This window comes from Haliotis rubra, unplaced genomic scaffold (genome assembly GCF_003918875.1).
Source record: "Haliotis rubra isolate DU_JTF1 unplaced genomic scaffold, ASM391887v1 Scf714, whole genome shotgun sequence".
Taxonomy (NCBI): Eukaryota; Metazoa; Mollusca; class Gastropoda; order Lepetellida; family Haliotidae; genus Haliotis; species Haliotis rubra.
The window spans coordinates 270,791-292,999 of NW_025767429.1; the positions used below are offsets into that span (position 1 = coordinate 270,791).

Sequence of the window (22,209 nt, forward strand, 5' to 3'; positions counted from 1 at the left end):
CCCGTTTTGATGTGGTAAATATATTGGCGTCAATTAAGAATCACAGTTGAAACATATTAACATAACACACACCCAGTCTCACCCATTCCATACCATCTGAAAGCTGAGAACAGACTGCTGCTCTGCCGGTCTAATCCCCTCCGCCTTTATCCCCCAACCAAAGGCGCGACCATTACATGAAGGGACAAAAGAGCAGAAAGCAGGGTTTTTCGTCTCAGAACATCATCCACTGGCGTGAAAATCTATACCACAAATAACAATTTTCCTGCATGAAAATAGTGGGATCAGGTCACCCCCTCCTCGAGAATATAAAGTGGTTGGATCTGACCTCCAAATAAGGCAGCATCGTATCACTGAAGGCTAAACACACGAGGTCAGGACATAACGTATTTGAGTACTAGTGACCAAAGACTTTGTCGTGTTGAATTGTCAATTTCAGAAACTACCGAAAAAAGTATACTTCATTTGAAATGTTGCCTTTATGCAGGTAAGTGTCTTCAGAGACAAATACTGTTTTTATACAAAAAACCTGGAACAAACAGGTGTCACTGTATTGTATGAGTTTGGAAAAAGTACTTTCTTTTCAACATCACATCCAATTTTTTTGCAGTAAAACAATTTCAGCCATCAAAGATCATGAGCACAATTTAAACAAAAAAGCAGCTTGAAAGGGACTCAAGGCAGTCTATCAGATGGAATGAATACAGCAAAGTAAACATTCACCACACAGACACATTCTCATGAGGCGTCAGGAGAGAATTACAGTCACACTGACAGACTGGCTGTCTTCCTCACAGCATGGACCACAGACCATGGACCATGGACTACAGGCCATATACCATGGACCATAGACCACCATGGACATCCACATACCATGGACCACAGGCCATAGACCATGGACCATGGACCACAGGCCATATACCATGGACCAGGGACCACAGGCCATAGACCACCTGCCACATACCATGGACCACAGGCCATATACCATGGACCATGGACCACAGACCACAGACCATATGAACCAACCACCTACCTTTTCGGGAGCCCTACCGATGCAAAATTTATTTAATTTGCCCCCCAAAAAGGTACCAGTCATTTGTTTGGTTGTTAGAAGCATCACAGAAATGGCTCCTGTATAATGGCTACCAGAAGCAGAAGATATGTTAATGTCACAGATCACTGACATTGTCTTCTTAAATCTAAGTTCCATAATGACTCTGTTTCTACTCATCTGAAACTGAGGTGCTAATGTCAGCAGTCTTGTTCTCTCTCTCATTCCACCATACACAACATACTGAGACACACAGGTCAAGCTGGCTGGAAGGATATTGTGGTGCATCTGTGAGTGAGTGAGGGATTACAGTTTAATGCTGTATCAGCGATCAGCAATCTTATAGCCACCAACCAGTGATTCAAGTCAACAAGCATATCTCATTTCAAAAGAAAAATGGAAACAGAACCTGAATGGGCAGTTCTGGACGAAAACAATAAAGGCAGTGCCCTTATGAAATCTGATAAGTCTGCAATTCTCTAAAGAACAAAAATGAATAGAACTAACAAAAAGAAGGCCAATTACAACCACAACTACAAGAATGGGGCGGCGGGGTAGCCTAGAGGTTAAAGTGCTCGTTTGTCACACTGATGACCAGAGTTTGTTTCCCACATGGGCACAATGTGTGAAGCCCATTTATGGTGTCCCCTGTCATCATATTGCAGGAATATTGCTAAAAGTGGTGTAAAACAATACTCACTCACTCATAGTACAAGAGAGAAAGCATTCAGAGCAGCACATCAATGCATCCCTAAAATGAACATAAATGGGCAATTCCAAAAGGAAATAGTGAAGGCTGTTCTATTATATTATGCCTTTACAAATATGCTGCCAGAGCCACCAGCAGCACTGTATCTTTGCACTCTGGTGTCTTGGTAAAATTGAATTTCCGAAATAGTATAACACAGAAATGAAGCTGAATAGTCTTGGAAAGCCGCATCTCACTGACTGAAAACCCATGGGTCTGCCATTTAGACTGGGTGTTCCTTTTTCACTCCCGGGTTCAGTCCATGTTCCTCTCTGTTGACGAGCTGCAAGGTCTTCAAGCGGAGTGTGTCAGTCAGAGAGAGTATGGTTTGATGCCATCTTTAGCAATATCCCAGTAATGTCACAACAGGTAACACCAGAAATAGGCTTCACACATTGTACCCATGTTGAATCGAACCTATCCCACTGCCCGTACCGATCAGAATAAAAGATCAGATTAAATATTAAATGTGTTAACATACATGCTGGTCCACAATATTCGTGACGACTGACTGAGTTTGGTTTTACGTCGCTTTTAGCAATTTTCCAGCAACATCACGGCCGGGGACACCAGAAATGGGCTTCACACAATGTACCCATGTGGGGATTCGAATCCGGGTCTTCGGCGTGACGAGCCAACGTTTTAACCACTAGGATACCCCACCGCCCCTATTCGTGACGAGTGAACGTGTTATCTCACGGGCTACCCCACTGCCCGTATCGACAGAATAAAAGATGATATATACGGTGTTAACATACAGATGCTGGTCCACAATATCCCCCAGCCTGTCCATGCATCCATCCTATGTACAGAGTGTAACAGTAAAAGGATCGACTATACAGAGCATGTAATATACAGAACTAAAACACCACCTGGCTATACACGCTTGATTCAATCAACAGGTGTGTACACCCAACAAGCACATAAAACACTGTATGGCATCAAGTCATTCGGTTAAGAAAATATACAATTATTTTGTGGGTCATATGTCATTATTCTCCACCACAGATTAGCCTTTGTCGGAAACAATGCTGGCTTCAACTCTTGGATAAGTACAAGAACACACAGAATACAAAAAAAACAGTGTTAATAAAGTACAGATCTTAAGTAACTCTAGGGATGTCTCCTCACAAATCAATGAATATTTTCATACTTGATATGTATTGTGAGTCTTAATTTCTGCACCCGTCAAGGTCCGGCTTAGAATGAACCTTCATTAACCCATGCTTGTCGTAAGAGGCGACTAACGGGATTGGGTGGTCAGGCTCGCTGACTTGGTTAACGCATGTCATCAGTTCCCAATTGAGCAGATCGATGCTCATGTTGTTGATCACTGGATTGCCTGGTCCAGACTCGATTATTTATAGACCGCCGCCATATAGCTGGAGTATTGCTGAATGCAGCGTAAAACTAACTCATTCACTCACATAATTTCTGAACATTTTTCTTAACAACATTACAGTTCTATATGGCCTGGCTAACAGTGGGTTATTTACTGATTTAACGCTACACTTGGTGATATTCTCAGTTGCTGTTGTAAATGGATTGTAGCTTTAAACCAGTTTGTGCTTCTCACATGACTAGGATCGTGTGCACATAACAAACATCCCTAGGATAAATGCATTGTATCGGTATACGCAATCAGTGACAATTGTGATTAAGAATGCCGGGTTGGTTACTTTAGCCTCAGTCATCTGGCAGAGTTATTGCAAATCAAGAAATATATATATATATGAAGTTGTACGTGAGTAGGCACATTTCATGCTGTAAACTCATGAACTCTGGTAACACTGATCATGTAGAACATGAATCTATCCAGAAACATGTTATAGTATCATCTGCTTTCTGAAATATGTATGTTCACTTCAAATACTTATTAGTCACATTTATCAACATTGACCAAACATAACCAGTCATAAAGTCTCCATGCCCAATTGGCCACGTAAAGAAATACTATTTAGAAATCTGGCCCCGATTATCGAAGCAAACTTAAGTCTGAGTTTCGACTTAAGTTAGAGTTTTTACTAAAATTTGAGAAAATGCATTTCCCAGTATGAACTAAAATCAATTAAACTCAAACATAGTAGACAATTTGAGTTTGATGGATAGATTACTTAAGTTGTTTGGGCTTTTTTATTTATAAATGCAGTTGAGTTAAAAAATTCATCTGTTTCAAATTGTCCAACTCAGTTTGAAATTTGAGTAAAAAATTAAGTTTGTTTCGAGAAATTGGGGCCTGAAACCGGTAGGAAAGGTAGATTTTCCTTTCTATTCCTTAACATGTAACATGTGTATAAAGAGATCTCTTACACCACACCCAGGAGTTGTGTTGAGGGTTGTGTTGACGGTTGTGTTGAGCATGTCTAGATCACCTAAGGATTTATACTGCATGCCACAAATGACCTTGGCACTAAGTTGAATCGTGACACACATACAATAGTTGAAGCACGGAGGTAGCGTTGCGGAACAGCGGCCTGGCGCGATATATGAAAGGCATGGTAGATTAAACAACTTCACCACCAACCAAGCTGTCTTAGGTCCTAGAAACAGTCACCACAGAGGTAATATGAGCGTAAATTGTGTCTGGTTCAAGCTGTCCTTAAAAGACAAGTCCCCAATTAATACAGAGCTGATATGATGATACTTCCTGTACATGACTACAGGCTTACAACAGGTATAGGTCTACGATAATCTGCTGGATGGAACCCTGGTTATTCATCATGGGAGGAGGGTAGATAAGATACAAAAAACTCGCTATTAGGATCATCCCCAAATTCATCAATGTCCGAAATCCAAATAGTTATCAGAAATAGTTTTTTTCAAATCGATGTATTAAATGTACATCTAATGTCCAATTTTTCATTATCATAATCAAAACTTTTTATTGGTCCATTCATCTGATCGTATGTTATCTATCCTGGCTGGTTGCTGCGGCAACTGGACCTTGTGGCCCCACATCTGTCAGTATGTGCTATTCGCCTCAAAACTAATCAACACAAACATTAAAATAACAGTAACATTAAAATCATGATAACAGGATGATGTATCACAATCAAGTCTTATGACAAACCATCTTCCCAAGGCATAGGTGAAAACAGCCACCAGCCTCTATCAAGTTACGCCCCGTCTATCCCTAAAAACACAATAGTTCTGAAACTATTTGTTGACACCCATATAGTACACAAGCTATGCTCATCCTGCGAGAGACCAAAATCACTACAGAAGTCTTGTTATTTATAACTGTTTGTTGATTCTGTTACATATTTTAACAGAGATGGAATTGTTAGTCAATCTAAATTATATCTCTTTAATTCCAGCCAAGTGCGGCAATGGACCCCATGCCGAAGGAAGATGATGATTATGATGTTAAAACCATAACTGACAACCATAAAATACCTGGGAAACTACAACAGTGAACATGTGACAACGATCTTAACACACCTTGATGCAATTAGTTAAAACCAGCATGTATGTTTACCTACTTACAAAGATCAGGAAATCAAAGACTTTATACACTTACAACAGTGAATGAAATAAGCCAAAAATCCAGCTAGACATAACTGGTAACTTCAAAATGTTACCAGCCCAAAAATGGATTTAACCAGACCAAATATGGTGAATTTACTCACATGTATGGGACATCTAAAATTTTAACAGACCATCGGGCTGGCTAGCTGTAAATGTAGACCGTCTGTCAGAAATCTAGACCGTCTTGGGCGGACGGATGGGCCTTCTTTCATACACTGCTTACAAATAACTGTAACAACTTCAAAATTCTTTTTTTGTTATAACTGAATGTACAAAGACTGTTGATAAATGGACTTATATCTCATCAGGAGCTTGTTTATCAAACAAAAATATCAAAATAAATATTTTGGTGACACCTGTTGTAACAGAATATTACCTGTCCAATATGACTCAGAATTGGGTCAGATTTCATGCCATTTCCTGTCAATCATTATGCCAGAACAACCCAAAGGGAGAAGGGGGCCATGAGAAGGGGCCAGGGGAAGGGGCAGGGCCAGGGGCAGAGAGAAGGGGGCCAGGGAGAAGGGGCCAGGGGGCAGGGAGAAGGGGCAGAGAGAAGGGGCCAGGGGGAAGGGGCAGGGAGAAGGAGGCAGAGAGAAGGGGCCAATGAGAAGTGGTGGCAGAGAGAAGGGGTAGGGAGAAGGGGCCAGGGAGAAGGTGTCAGGAGGAAAGGGGCAGGAGAAGGGGCCAGGGAGAAGGGGCCAATGAGAAAGGGGCAGGGAGAAGGGGGTCAGGGAGAAGGGGGCCAGGGGAAGGGGGGGAAGGGGGCAGGGAGAAGGGGGCAGGGAGAAGGGGGCAGGGAGAAGGGGCCAGGGGAGGGGGCAGGAGAAGGGGGGTGGGGGCATGAGTAACAACAAATGAGGTGGGTGGAGTTAGGGGTAAGCAAAAAATGATGCAGTCCTACTGACCAATCCTACTGGCCCTAACTCTGACAACAAATGATCACCCCTTACATCTGAAGGGCCATAAGCAATCAGAAGCATTCAACATATAATGTCAGTTTGTTGTGAAGTAAATACATTCTGTGATAGAACTGCAAAGAGTATTCTTAGGAATATGTTACACGGGTAAAATACAATCTACACTGCTCAGGTTTGGCAGTGAAATCATCTTTCCAGTGAATGTTTATGTCAGTCACAAGAGCAAGATTGCAGTTTAATGAGTGATAGATTCTGACTGTAATTGTGACTCACTTGACTGATCTTCCAAGTGATCTCTTCAATCAATAGGATTAATTCTGTTAAGGTTAGTTTACCCTCAAAGATCCACAGCCAATAAATCACATTTCTGTTCCAGCACCTGTAACTGTCATAAGAATTAGGTGACCTCTTGCCAATCACACAATTCATGGTTCTTAGGGCTGGCATGTGTGGACATTTTAGCATCTTTATCATGGCTAAGTTGCAAATAAGGGTTTAGGTTAGGCATCTCACCTCTTTTATGAAATTAATCCAACGTAAAGGAAAATATGAACTCTTTGAATGGCATTTGGAAGTGATACACAAGAAAGGAGAATTTTACAGATTTCTATTTCTGTAATATGATTAACAGTATATTTCTACTCCTTCATGAAGATAATGAGAGCACTTTTATCAAGTTTCCCCTAAACAATGGCTTCTGTTTATGGAGATCAAGGAACTGATCACTTGGTAAATGAACATACAATTGTTTCCCACCTGTGATTAATAGTTGCCAACTGAGATTATTTTAACAACCTAGCCTTCAAGTGGCAACATGAATTCAGTCCTCCACCCGTGAAATGTGAACAGATGAACCCAGTAAAGTGCTATTCTCATTACAGGTAAACATGCTACGAAATGAATAATTTAATGAAGAGCTGTTTCACTAACTCTGTGACTTCCATTGACCTCCACTACCAATACTTCGACTGACTGACTGAGTTTGGTTTTACGACGCTTTTAGCAATATTCCAGCAACATCACAGCGGGGGACACCAGAAATGGGCTTCACACATTGTGCCCATGTGGGGATTCGAACCCGGGTCTTCGGCGTGACGAGCCAACGCTTTAACCATTAGGCTACCCCACTGCCCCCAAATACTTCAAAGGGTTCCCATACAGTTTGTTACCTAACACCCCACAAACGGAATATACCCACATCACCTAATTTTCCTGCCTAACCTCCAGCAGGGGCTCAAAATTTGTTTAAGAAAGTAACTTGTCCTGACTAATTTTCCACTTGCCCTGATTTTATGACATAATTATGATGATGTAGTTATGAAAGAAGAAATCAACATGGTATTTGATGTTAATGTTTACTATTTATTGAAAAGTGATAAATAGCAAAGAAAGATAACTCTACTTTATTATCATTGCGAAATTTAATAGCTACATTTTGAGCAGATATGAAATTAAATCCAACTACATTTGCAGTTTGAAACTATAAGTGGAAATTATCTAGTAGCCCATGGACAAGTAAGATACCATTATTTGATTTTTTGAACCCCTGCTCCAGTAATTCCTTCCAGTAATTTTATCACTGAGTTTTGTCATTCTTTTACTCCGACATGGTTGCTAAACCCCCTCTGATCACAATATATGGACTCTCCCATACCAACTTCACTTAATCCTGAGTAATCGACCAGGCATGACATACCCACATAACCTAATCAATTTTCTGTACCTAACGGGTAAAAATTCGGTGAAGTGAGAGGACACCCCACAAACACATGGCAGCCATGCAGTGTACTTGCCATATTTAAAGAATCAAACAAAGGCATGGTTCCAGTGAGAAGGCAGCCGGTGCCCAGACATATCACACAAATGGCAACATTTCTCGATTAGCATAAAAAAGCCACAGTAGAGGTCACAAAAAGTTTTTAAAAAACCAGTTGGGTTAATTTTGTTATTATCCATGACAAAAAAAATAAAATTCATTACAATTGGCAACGAGGATCTATAGCTGATTCTATAGATATGTAACGTCTCTGTTACAATGACTGCCATATTTGGGTGTAGATACTTAACCTGTTACAAGCAAATTATAAGCACTTGCTTGATAACAATGTCAGCATTTACACAGAGATGCCAACCCCAAAGTGATGCAACTAGTAGTTTCAAGGATCAAAATTAGTAGTTTGACCATAAAATTAGTAGTCAACTAAATACTTAAAATCATGATGGATTCTGAGAAAGATAATATGAAACTAATCAAGAGTGAAGTTTTAATTTAACATACCTCCAACAGCAGATTTCCAAATTATAGGCATTACATTTTCTGTTTTGTTGTCTCTTTTTGGCAAAAATGTATTTAATCGACGAAAATATATGCTTTTGTGTACACACCCGAATTTTAATGAATTTTCTTCAGATTTCGTAGAATGTCTACTGCAATGGTATTGGCGTAGTTTCAGGTTACAATAAAGTCGTAAAGGTTGCATATCTGATTTACACCCAAACATTGAGCTCATTGTAATAATGAAGTGACCTATCCATAGAATTATCTCCCCTGTCCATCAGACCTACTTCTAAAGCCATCTAAAGAAGTTAATGATAAACATAGTGTCGCCAAACCCTTGAGGCGCTGACAACTGGAGAATCAACTCTAAAAAACATTGATTCCAGTCTTGATATATTTGGTAAAGATACCGGTAATTGTGCTTGATTGTCCGACACTGATTGCACCAAAACACACTGAACATGTTAACATGAATTGTGACTGTATTGTGTCGCCCTCAAAACTACTTCCATGTCTATAAACTGTAGTGCTGGTTAGGGGTGTCACGATACACCAATCTCACGATACGATACGTATCACGATTTTAAGGTCACGATACGATACGTATCGCGATACATAATTTTCGCGCCTTTTCATAGCATTACCTTACTGGCAACATATGCGCTCGCTGATTGGTCCATCAAAATAGTCTAGCCAATCACAAAAGCTGTTAGTTTCCAACCTATTTTTTAAGTAAAGCTAGCTACATCTATTTATCGGAGCGGTCTCGTATAATTTTACTATCAAGACTTTGAAGGAGATGGATATAGCATAAAAATTTTAATCGATAAAGTTTTAAAATAGGAATCGATACACGCAAGCATGTATCTTGTATCGTATCGTCAGTAAAAATGTATCGATGCATCGATACATTCACGTATCGCGACACCCCTAGTGCTGGTACACATATCTAATGTGATCAAACTTGATTACTTAATCAGTGCTTAAATCTAAAGACAGAGAAGAGATCGCTGAGGTCCTACAGTTTTAGAATCAGGGGATCTGTCACTACACAGAGGAACGATCCAAGACGTCAGGATGTGTTGACACATTCTCAAATAGATCACCATGTCTGACCAGCCTTGACCTTTGAGTCCCTAGTGTTTGACCTTTTGAACTTTGACATTGAGGTCATGGCTATCACATTTACTTCAAACATTGTTAATCGCCATCTTTCATAGTGTATATATGATATGACATTCATCTGAAGTGTAACATTTCAAATCTACATCGTCTAATAATATCATGAGTAAGTGTTTTCAAAGATTTTCTAAAAAAGATTTCAGTCATTACAATATTTGGCACATGGCTTTTGAAATTTAACTTTTTTCAAAGAATTCTCATTTGAAAGATTTAAACAAATAGACTCCTATAACTCCTGCATTTGTCCATCACATTGATTCATCTTCCAGATCTGGTAAGATTGTGAAAATAGTACAGAATATCTGGAAAAGGCAGCTAAATTACCATTTAGGGCATAAAAGAAATGACAAAGGTACTCCTGGCATATAAAACAAGGTGTGTACTTTATGGCACTTGAACGGCTCTCCAGACAATGCGATATGAATATTCTTTCATCCTCTTCAGTGCAAATGGCAAGGTTCTTGGTACCTTGTAAGAACAAGAAGACAGATGGTATAAAACAGTGAACCAGAAATTCCCATGCAGTTGGCACAACTATTGTATAAATTAGTGACAAATATAACCGTTAGTGTTCAAGGAAAGATTTTCTCCAAGGCTGTTGCAGTCTCCAAGTGTACATGTCTGCAAGCTGGCCGACCGTTACTTCCCCTTCACTGGATTCCTGGCTGTGGGTCCCATTGTTCACAGGTTGTTCTGCAAGAAGCTGAGGACCATTGTCTTATAGTGTTCGCTGGACTCGTGGCTGCGGATCCCGTGGCGTTCGTTTGGGTACACCTTAAAAGGATTGAAGAAAGTTACACTTCTGGATCTATAGAGCAGTGGTTTCTGATGTCAATAATAACATGAGTAAGTGAGTTTAGTTTTACACCGCTTTTAGCGGTGAGGTGAGGTGAGGTGAGGTGAGGTGAAATTGGGTTTAACGTCGTGCTTGAGAATATTTCGCTTATATGACGACGTGCATGCGTGTGTATGTGTATGTGCGGCTGCTTGTACTAGCCCAGACTGAAGCTGGTTTTATAGTGCTAGCCCACTGAGATACCAAGCTGCAGTGAAGCATGAATACCCCACTCAGACACATTATACTGACTCCGAGCCGACCAATCCTTGTTGTACCCATTAATGCCGAGCGCCAGACAGGGACCAACAAGTACCATATTTTAACGTCTTTTGGTATGACGCGGTCGGTGATCGAACCCGCGACCTTCCGCTCTCCGGGCGGATGCTCTAACCACTACACCACGGAGGCGGTCCCGCTTTTAGCGATATTCCAGCAATATCATGGTGGGGGACACCAGAAATGGGCTTCACACATTGTACCCATGTGGGGAATCAAACCTGTGTTTTCTGTGAACAGCGAACACCTCTAGGCTATCCTTACCACCCCGGTCAAAATTGGAGTATACCCACCATGGTATAGCAAGATGTATTTGGTATCATTAGAAAGCTTGGAAAATCTAGCAACAAATGGTATGATGCATTTCTGTGATACTATTGAAAATGCTTAGTAACCATGGATGCAACGTGTCCCATATGCTGGCCTGAAAGTACTTTTCCAGAAAGCAGAATCTGTGAGGTGTTATATGATACCTATACATGTTGCTGTTCTTATACAGCCAAAGACCCGGGTTCGATTCCCCACATGGTATCATGGTGGGGACACCAGAAATGGGCTTCACACATTGTACCCATGTGGGGAATCAAACCTGTGTTTTCTGTGAACAGCGAACACCTCTAGGCTATCCTTACCACCCCGGTCAAAATTGGAGTATACCCACCATGGTATAGCAAGATGTATTTGGTATCATTAGAAAGCTTGGAAAATCTAGCAACAAATGGTATGATGCATTTCTGTGATACTATTGAAAATGCTTAGTAACCATGGATGCAACGTGTCCCATATGCTGGCCTGAAAGTACTTTTCCAGAAAGCAGAATCTGTGAGGTGTTATATGATACCTATACATGTTGCTGTTCTTATACAGCCAAAGACCCGGGTTCGATTCCCCACATGGGTACAATGGTGTACAATTTATGGTGTCCCCACCATGATATTGCTGGAATATTGCTCACTTATAATGTACTCGACCGTGACCTTGTTTCACATGGTAAGGTGGTGTAGAGAATGGAACAGCATATGCATTCTCAAATATGATAAATGACTATTCATATTGAATACTAGTGTTCTCCGTAAAATAGTATGGTTACCATGGAAACGTCCCAAGATGACACTTCGGACACAACTATCTCCTTTAACTTTCTAGCTAGCGGGAGATAACCATGATTATCTAGATTTATATTTCAGGTTTGCAAAATGGAGGAAAAAATAACAGAAATTTCCATAATAAGGCACCGTTCATAATTTATGGCTAGGGGGGTAAGTGACCCCCCTGCATGTCATGTACAAAATCAATTACCCCCTCCGCCTACCCATATTTTTTAAGCATAATTTTTTAACATTTTTATGTTTAAAATTGATGACCCCCATAAAAAAAAAAAAAATTAAAATAAAAAATTGATGCCCCCCTACCTCCCCAAAACAAAATGGCCTACCCCCCCTTAAAATCATCATCAACATCCCCCAGCCATAAATTATGAACGGTCCCTAAGAAAGTTGTATAAACATCTGTCTGAATGACAACATTTCCAGTTTGACATGAGATATTGCTTAAGACAAGGCCATTCCCTTGCCTGTAGATGCATCAATAGAAAGAGTTTTACATGTCCACATACAAGTCAATGACCTTGACCTTTAATTTCAGCCACTCACTCAAGGGTGGCAGTACTGACCTGGAGCTGGTAGGGCTTGCAGGCCTTGACCAGGGCGTTGACCAGGTGACTGGTGTGGTGGAAGTGGACGTTCTCGTCGATCAGGCCGTGGATGATGAGTAGGCGATTCTCTCTGAAACAGACATCACAAAGTCAGCTGCATCAGTTGATGATATGGCAGCCACTTAAATATACTGACAACACTACACAGAACATCTATACAATGTTATGTAAAAATCTGTATATTTCTATCTAAAATCTTGAAAATTAGGTGGTATTTTAATTCTTTCTATTTTATTTTCATTTGTATTATTTACATTTGGTTGGTTGGACTATGCATATAGTGTATTCCATCAAATAAAGAAAGCATATGATGAGAAGATCCTTGCTGGTAAAGGGAGGCAACTCTGGGCAGCACAGAAGAGAAGCCTTTCAACCGGGTTTCAAACAGTGAGTGAGTTTGGTTTTTATGCTGCTTTTAGCAATATTCCAGCAATATCACGGCAGGGGACATCTTTTCAAACAGACTCCATACTCACTCATCAGGGAACCTGTCTATGTAGCTGAGGACTGAGCCGTTGGTGTAGCCGTCCTTGTTGGCTTGTGGGACGTCCAGGTAGCGCTCTGTGTAGCCTGTGTCGTACAGGATCCAGTTAACCACTGGGGCACCTGCTATAGCTGCCTGCAACACATATCATCATCATCATCATCATCATGATCATCCTTGTCGTCGTCATCATCATTACACATACACATATCATCATGTCAGCTTGATGAAGGAGAAAAGCCCAATGAGATGCAGGTCTCCAAAGTCAATCACTTGGATGAACCCTTAGGGCACAAGTCTGGTGCTGATAGGTGTTGTGTGGTGTGCGGTATGGTGCGTTATGGTGTGGTGTGGTGCGGTGTGGTGTGGTGTGCGGTGCGGTGTCGTGTGCGGTATGGTGTGGTGTGGTGTGGTGTGGTGTGCGGTATGGTGTGGTGTGCGGTGTCGTGTTATAGTATGAGGTGGTGAGGTGAGGTGAGGTGAGGTGAGGTGAGGTGAGGAGAGGAGAGGAGAGGAGAGGAGGGGAGGGTGAGGTGATGTGATGTGATGTGATGTGTGTGATGTGATGTGATGTGATGTGATGTGATGTGATGTGATGTGATGTGATGTGATGAGATGTGATGTGATGTGAGGTGAGGTGAGGTGAGGTGAGGTGAGGTGAGGTGAGGTGAGGTGAGGTGAGGTGAGGTGAGGTGAAGTGAGGTGAGAATGTACAAATACAATCAAGTGCAGTATGGGCAATATCCAACACAAGGAGAATGTTACCTTGAAGATATCCGGTCTCTGAGCGAGCCCCATCAGTGCCAAGTAGCCACCTTGAACAGCACAGACACAGGATTAGTCACACAAACCTTTGTCAGGCACTGAATACAAACAGCCACAAAACACAATAATACATCATTGTTTCTTCTACACAGGGATGAAACTATCAAACAAACCTGAACATCAGTCCTTGAAGAGGGATTCCATGATGGCAGAGAAATATTGTTAGTGTCCAACAATGTATGACATTCTCATCAGGTAAATCAAATCTCCTCCTAAAACCAGCCAAGTACGACAACATTCTTATCAGGTAAATCAAATCTCATCCTAAAACAGGCCAAGTATGACATTCTTGTCAGGTAAATCAAATCTCATCCTAAAACCAGCCAAGTACGACAACATTCTTATCAGGTAAATCAAGTCTCATCCTAAAACAAGCCAAGTATGACATTCTTGTCAGGTAAATCAAATCTCATCCTAAAACCAGCCAAATACGACATTCTTATCAGGTAAATCAAACCTCATCCTAAAACAAGCCAAGTATGACATTCTTGTCAGGTAAATCAAATCTCATCCTAAAACCAGCCAAATACGACAACATTCTTATCAGGTAAATCAAGTCTCATCCTAAAACAAGCCAAGTATGACATTCTTGTCAGGTAAATCAAATCTCATCCTAAAACAAGCCAAATACTACATTCTTATCAGGTAAATCAAACCTCATCCTAAAACAAGCCAAGTATGACATTCTTGTCAGGTAAATCAAATCTCATCCTAAAACAAGCCAAGTACGACAACATTCTTATCAGGTAAATCAAGTCTCATCCTAAAACAGGCCAAGTATGACATTCTTGTCAGGTAAATCAAATCTCATCCTAAAACAAGCCAAGTACGACAAAATTCTTATCAGGTAAATCAAATCTCATCCTAAAACAAACCAAGTATGACATTCTTAACAGGTAAATCAAATCTCATCCTAAAACAAGCCAAGTATGACATTCTTAACAGGTAAATCAAATCTCATCCTAAAACCAGCCAAATACGACATTCTTATCAGGTAAATCAAATCTCATCCTAAAACAAGCCAAGTATGACATTCTTGTCAGGTAAATCAAATCTCATCCTAAAACCAGCCAAATACGACATTCTTATCAGGTAAATCAAATCTCATCCTAAAACTAGCCAAGTATGACATTCTTGTCAGGTAAATCAAATTCTCCTAAAACAAACCAAGTATGACATTCTTAATCAAATCTCATCCTAAAACAAACCAAGTACTGACGACATTCTTGTCAGGTAAATCAAACCTCATCCTAAAACAGGCCAAGTATGACATTCTTGTCAGGTAAATCAAATCTCATCCTAAAACAAGCCAAGTAATGACGACAGGTAAATCAAATCTCATCCTTATCAGGTAAATAAATCAAATCTCATCCTAAAACAAATCCTAAAACCAGCCAAATGACATTCTTAACAGGTAAATCAAATCTCATCCTAAAACAAGCCAAGTATGACATTCTTAACAGGTAAATCAAATCTCATCCTAAAACCAGCCAAATACGACATTCTTATCAGGTAAATCAAATCTCATCCTAAAACTAGCCAAGTATGACATTCTTGTCAGGTAAATCAAATCTCATCCTAAAACCAGCCAAATACGACATTCTTATCAGGTAAATCAAATCTCATCCTAAAACTAGCCAAGTATGACATTCTTGTCAGGTAAATCAAATCTCATCCTAAAACAAACCAAGTATGACATTCTTAACAGGTTAATCAAACCTCATCCTAAAACAAACCAAATACGACATTCTTGTCAGGTAAATCAAACCTCATCCTAAAACAAACCAAGTATGACATTCTTGTCAGGTAAATCAAATCTCATCCTAAAACAAACCAAGTATGACATTCTTAACAGGTTAATCAAACCTCATCCTAAAACAAACCAAATACGACATTCTTGTCAGGTAAATCAAACCTCATCCTAAAACAAACCAAGTATGACATTCTTGTCAGGTAAATCAAATCTCATCCTAAAACAAACCAAGTATGACATTCTTAACAGGTTAATCAAACCTCATCCTAAAACAAACCAAGTATGACAATCTTGTCAGGTAAATCAAATCTCATCCTAAAACAAGCCAAGTATGACATTCTTGTCAAGTAAATCAAACCTCATCCTAAAACAAGCCAAATACGACATTCTTGTCAGGTAAATCAAACCTCATCCTAAAACAAACCAAGTATGACATTCTTAACAGGTTAATCAAACCTCATCCTAAAACAAACCAAATACGACATTCTTGTCAGGTAAATCAAACCTCATCCTAAAACAAGCCAAGTATGACATTCTTGTCAGGTAAATCAAATCTCATCCTAAAACAAACCAAGTATGACAATCTTGTCAGGTTAATCAAATCTCATCCTAAAACAAACCAAGTATGACAATCTTGTCAGGTAAATCAAATCTCATCCTAAAACAAGCCAAGTATGACATTCTTGTCAGGTTAATCAAATCTCATCCTAAAACAAACCAAGTATGACAATCTTGTCAGGTTAATCAAATCTCATCCTAAAACTAGCCAAGTATGACAATCTTGTCAGGGATATCAAATCTCATCCTAAAACAAACCAAGTATGACAATCTTGTCAGGTTAATCAAATCTCATCCTAAAACTAGCCAAGTATGACATTCTTGTCAGGTTAATCAAATCTCATCCTAAAACTAGCCAAGTATGACATTCTTATCAGGTAAATCAACTCTGTTACATACTCACCGTAAGACCAGCCATGTATAGCTATTCTCGTAATGTCAATGAAGTCTTCTTTGGAAGCCAGCCAGAGCAGACCCTCGACCTGTTCTTCTATCTCTACAGTTCCCTAAACAGAATGAGAATAAGTTTGGTGAGGTGGTGGTGGGTTTAAACTTAGAACAAGGTACATGACTTCCCAAGCCTTATGCGTAAGATGTTGAAGTGATACACAGTAGCTCCCAGTCTGTGATAAAGTGGCCGGAGTCTAGACAAACTTGACATGACCTAGTGAGGCAAGAAAATGTGCTTTAAAGATGTGTCCCAGATTACTCAACTTACCAAACAATGTGCATACATCCATGTATGTGTTAAAAACCTTGGACCAGTAATATCTGGTAGTAACAATGCCTGCTGCATTGTGATAGCCAACTGGAACACTACGCTGCAGACCTAACATGAAACTCAGACACAGTGTACTGATTCTGAGCCAGCAAGTCCTTGTGTTACCCAGGCAGGGCAACAACAATTACCATCCTTTGACAGGACACAGACGATGTCCGCTTTTAATCCACAAAATCAACCCGTGAAGATACGGGTTAGAATTGATCTTGAGAAACCCATGCTTGTCGCTAGAGGCGATTAACAGGATCGGGTGGTCAGGCTAGCTGACTTGGTTGACACATGTTACTGAATATCATTTTTGTAGATCGATGCTCATGTTGTTGATCACTGGACTGTCTGGTCCAGAGTCGATTATTTTCAGACCACCGCCATATAGCTGGAATATTGCTGAATGTGGCGTAAAACTTATATCACTCACTCCCCCACCAAATCACAGATGTGGTGTGTCTACATATCAAGAAGCTCAGCTAACACTAAGCCGTTAAAATTATCTGTTTCTTCATGCACATCCGCATGTTGTCTTAATTAATCCTGTTCAATATACACAATTCTGTTCTGTACTGTAGTACTTCAGTTTTGCTTGACAATGGTATAAGATTCTAGACCAAAATGTCGCATCATAATATACTGAGGGAAACAAATAAAGGAACACCACTTCATGGCAGTGTTCCTTTATTTATTCTCAGATTTCCTCCCACAACGCTATTCAAAGCTGGTGATGAAAATCGGAAAATATTAAAGGATCACTTGAATTTTCCTATGTTCCTTTATTTGTTTCTCTCAGTATATGAATAAAGAAGTTGTCATCCATATAGTATCATACCTTTCTCATAATGAAAGTGAAGTTAGGACTCACGTTCGGACTCTCAAGTGCTTGTCAACAGTCTTGTTAATCTGGGGATAGGTAAAGGAAAGAAGATTTCCCATCTGAGATAGATTACAGAAAATTCGACTCACCAGTTTCCCCTTGATATGACTCTCAAACTGAAGGCCCCGATTACATGAACCCCGGCCGTCTATCGTGACGACAGCGTATCCTTGGGAAGCCAACGTGTGTAGTCGCAGGAATCTGACACACAAGAAACACACATCACAAACTACTCTAGAATTCAGTAGCACATGAATCTGATCTCTATTCTGTATACCATGGAGCTACTCACTACCAAAACATCATTTCAAACAAGTGTCTCCATCTTGGCTGTTTTTAACAGATGTTCTTCCTCTCACTGGTTCAATAAAAACATCCTCTCAAACCGCTTTGAGGACCAAACAAAGTATTGTGTAGCAGGGCTCGAGTTAGTGCTTTGTTACTTTGACTTGTGCAACCCGATAATACAAAGTGCAACCTAGATATAGTCCAACTTGTGGGCAAACTTCTGAAATAAAACATCTAAATAATTCAGTAGCATATTTCTGTCATTATATATTGCAATAAAGACAGTGCAACTTGAATTTGGCTGGTGCAACTACGTTTCTATTTTAGGTTGCACCTGGTGCAAGTAGGTTAACATCTCTTAAATCGAGCCCTGTGTAGATTCTGATTTTAATAAGGGACCTCATCTTATCTATGAGATCGTCTAATATACGGTCAATGCAGTATTTCTGTTTATACACAGCCATAAGAAAACGATTATGATTGATACGTGGACCCCAAGTTATCAGAATAAGCGGATGGGCAGAACATCAAACTCGGAGTCCAACTCACTTGAGTCCCTTGAAGGCGTTGGTGACCAACTGCACCTGGGGTCCCCCATATACAAACAGGACTGTGGGGTAGCGAGTGCCGGGGTCGTAGTTGTGGGGGTAGTAGTACATGCCGTGCATGGTGTAGCCACTCTTACTCGGGTAGCTGAATAACACCGGGGCTCGGTACTCCGGACAGGCTGAGAAAAGGAACAGCAGCATGTTCAAAGGTTTGTTTGTTTGTGGTTACTTCACATATTGTTTGTTGATTCATATATTGTTTGTCGTTTATCATATCCTTATCACAGAGTGAGGTGTCTACAAGGTTTGTTAAGGGGGATGTGTCTACAGACATGACTTACATGTAGAGCTTATCACAGTACCACAAGGCTCAGCCTGTGTGTGTTGAGGGGGATGGTCTCCATGGGAGATACGGTACACCTTACATCGAGGTGTGTGCTGGATCGAGCTGTACACAGACACAAACAGAGAACAGGCCTGCAATCAAACAAACACATAAAGCATCAAGCACACAAACAGTGACAGGGACATTCGATTTTGGGCATTCATTATTCCAACATTATCAAGGTGGTGGGCCATGAGATTAAAACTTCATGTATCATACAAAACTCAGATCACAAATCAGGTGAAGTTGAGCAATGTTGGGCACGGAGAGTCCTTGGATGGGTGACCGTGTTTGGCAGCTTGACTCCTGAGAGTTTCTTGGACTTCAGTCCTGCCCCACAACGAAACACATGTGATACATGTGGTCTCATCTTAGGCAAGTGAGTTTGTTCAAAATTGCCTCTGTCCACCAAGCAGAAAATGGGTACCCGATAGGATAAAGGCATGTGACTATAAGCCTCTGGCGCCTAACAGGAAGCTTGGGTTATCCGGGGTAATAATAATCAGATTGTTTGGGCGCTTCAAGCATACATTGTGCATGGAGCAATGAGCATCATATATGGACTACTATTATTTTACAGGATATATTGTTTAGCTGTGATCAAGTGATATCTCCTTGGAAATACTGCTTCAATGAATGTTTCGTTGACCATTGAGATACCAATGGTTACCATAACATCAGAATCAAATGACATCTTAAGGCTTTCTGTCACTGAATCTAGCCAGCTATCTCTCCTTTTCTGCACTCGAGGCACTGGTAGTTACTGTTTAGAAATTGAACAAGTTGGAAAAAAGATTATAGATGATAAATAGAACCTCACCCTCAAGTCTTTGATGTGAACATATCAACAATTGTCGATGAAATTAAAATCTCCTTGGCTGGAGGTGTAGTTTTAATCTTTTATTAATGAGTGTGGATATGTTTTGAACAATCAAAAATATGGATCGTAAATATCTTGGGTGTATCTTTTTGTTGTGAATATGGAGCAGACAATTTTACAAACTTTTCCCATAGGTATTTATTATCCTGAACTGATTTCATTCAGTATATCAGACATCCAAACACACTCCAATATATTGCTCACATTGGAGAAGTTTAGACTGACTGAGATTGGTTTTACGCCTCTTTTAGCAATATTCCAGCAACATCACGGCGGGGGACACCAGAAATGGGCTTCACACATTGTACCCATGTGGGGATTTGAACCAGGGTCTTTGGCGTGACGAGCCAACGCTTTAACCATTAGGCTACCCCACCGCCCCGGGGAAGTTTAGAGGGGTTTTCATCATGAGAAGTCATAGGTTTAAAGACAAGCCCTTCAAGTCAATCATAGTCATGATAGGATAACAATAGTCATTACAAAATAATCAAAAGCTCTTTGAATTTTTAATAAAAAATATTTCATTCAAAAAACATAAATATCACACTCTGGAAAACAGAACCAATCAAAATTCCAGATATATTTGGGTGCTTTATCTGTAAACTTACGAGTTTGAATCAGATGATTATAAATGAAATCTTGCTGTTTTGATTGTTAGCTCACCTTATCTAACGAGACAGCGTGGCTGAAACCAGGCTGGGTGAGTCGGACTGGTTCACTGGGCGAGTTGTACGACACACAGTACCTGTAACAGACAAACACTGTGAGTCAGGTTGTACGTCACTTTTAGCAGTATTCATCCAAAATCGTAGCTCAGGGCATCTGAAATTGGCTTCACACAATGGACCCATCTGGGAAATCAAACCTGGGCCTTTGATCTGAGGAACAATTGCTTCAATCACATAATAATAATAATAATAATAGTGGGTATTTATAACTGCATCTGTATCCGTGCATTCAGTGCTCGCTCAAGGTGCTACAACAAGGGTAAATCTATGTACAATGTATATGTCAGGGTAGAGACTGAGATCTGGTAGAATCGGAGATTCTACCAGTAGAGACTGCGATCGTAGTCTCTACTGGTAGAGACTACGATTATATGGAATAACCTATGCAAGCAAGTGCAAGCTTATGCAAGCAAGTATAATAAGTGGGGATAATGTTTTCCTGTTATTTGCCAGTTATAATTGAACTTATTTATTGCTATCTTGTTAACTTTATTTGTTAAGTCTGTTTTGGAGTAAGGTACAACAACTAACGTGTGCCAAAATAAAGTTTAGTACTTATGATTATGCAGTGTTTGCCATGACGCAGAAAACCTGCGTATTTGACTCACAAATTATCTCAAATACGCAGTGAATTTATAAGCTCACGTCATTGTTGAGGCAATGCTCGACCTGGGCTGTTAGTTCAGATCTACCAGATCGCAGTCTCTAGCCTGACATATACATCACACTACAAATAGTTGGATTTAAAAAGGAAGAAAGGATCTAAGAGAAAGCTACGGAGAAGTAATGTGTTTTTTAGAAGGGACTTGAAAGAGTTCAGTGATCAGCTGGTAGTGGATCCAAAGCAATGCTGCAGTGAAGGCAAAGGTCCTCTGGCCATAGGAGACAAGTCTGACTTTAGGGACTGTAAGTACGTGCTGAGTCTGGGATCTTAGACATCTTGCAGGGGTGTACAATGTGAGAAGTTCAGATAAGAGACGCTGGAGCATGACTGTGGGGACATTAATATACAAGACACAGGATTTTGAACATGGCTACCACCCTGTTCTACCAGACAAATTCTAACTTTTTTCATCTATGAGAGGATGAGTCAGGTTTTACACTTCTTTATGCAACATTCCTGCAATATCATGGCAGGCGTGACAAACGGTGGATCCCAGTGATTCACAAAGCTCCTACATGCAGTTGGACCTGCATCCATATCAAGGCTTAAACTTAACGTGACTTAAACGTACAAATGCATTTCAAGGGGAGAGTCCTTCAGCCCATTGAAGTACACCAGTTTGCGCTGCTCGTCCACCCATATCTGAAACAAGATGAGATTAAATGAACAAACTGCATAGGTTTTCCATGGAATTCTAAAGGCTGACCAGGCAACTTTTATTGTCTTTGTGTTTCCTTAGCAATATGCTACACCCATAAACAGTCTGCCTGGTTGATTGCAGAATAGGCTGGTTTGTGTTGAGTGATTTCAACGATTACACACTGTCACCTACAGGTGTGTTGATTATAACACTGTCACCTACAGGTGTGTTGATTATAACACTGTCACCTACAGGTGTGTTGATTATAACAC

General features: G+C 40.3%; 1 protein-coding gene across 2 annotated transcripts in view; it reads right to left on the bottom strand.

Moving 5' to 3' along the window:
• Positions 1 to 10,073: 10,073 nt before the first annotated feature.
• Positions 10,074 to 22,209, bottom strand: part of LOC124259222 (dipeptidyl peptidase 9-like) — a 33,131-nt gene continuing 20,995 nt past the window's right edge. For both annotated transcript variants that reach the window (XM_046693330.1, XM_046693331.1), the window contains exons 11-20: positions 21,869 to 21,939; positions 20,569 to 20,650; positions 18,982 to 19,117; positions 18,642 to 18,819; positions 17,894 to 18,005; positions 16,559 to 16,661; positions 13,785 to 13,834; positions 13,012 to 13,154; positions 12,494 to 12,605; positions 10,074 to 10,481 (exon numbers count right to left, since the gene is read on the bottom strand). In XM_046693330.1, coding sequence (XP_046549286.1) covers positions 10,389 to 10,481; positions 12,494 to 12,605; positions 13,012 to 13,154; positions 13,785 to 13,834; positions 16,559 to 16,661; positions 17,894 to 18,005; positions 18,642 to 18,819; positions 18,982 to 19,117; positions 20,569 to 20,650; positions 21,869 to 21,939 — 1,080 coding nt within the window. In that variant the 3' untranslated portion in view covers positions 10,074 to 10,388. The remainder of the gene's footprint in view (positions 10,482 to 12,493; positions 12,606 to 13,011; positions 13,155 to 13,784; positions 13,835 to 16,558; positions 16,662 to 17,893; positions 18,006 to 18,641; positions 18,820 to 18,981; positions 19,118 to 20,568; positions 20,651 to 21,868; positions 21,940 to 22,209) is intronic.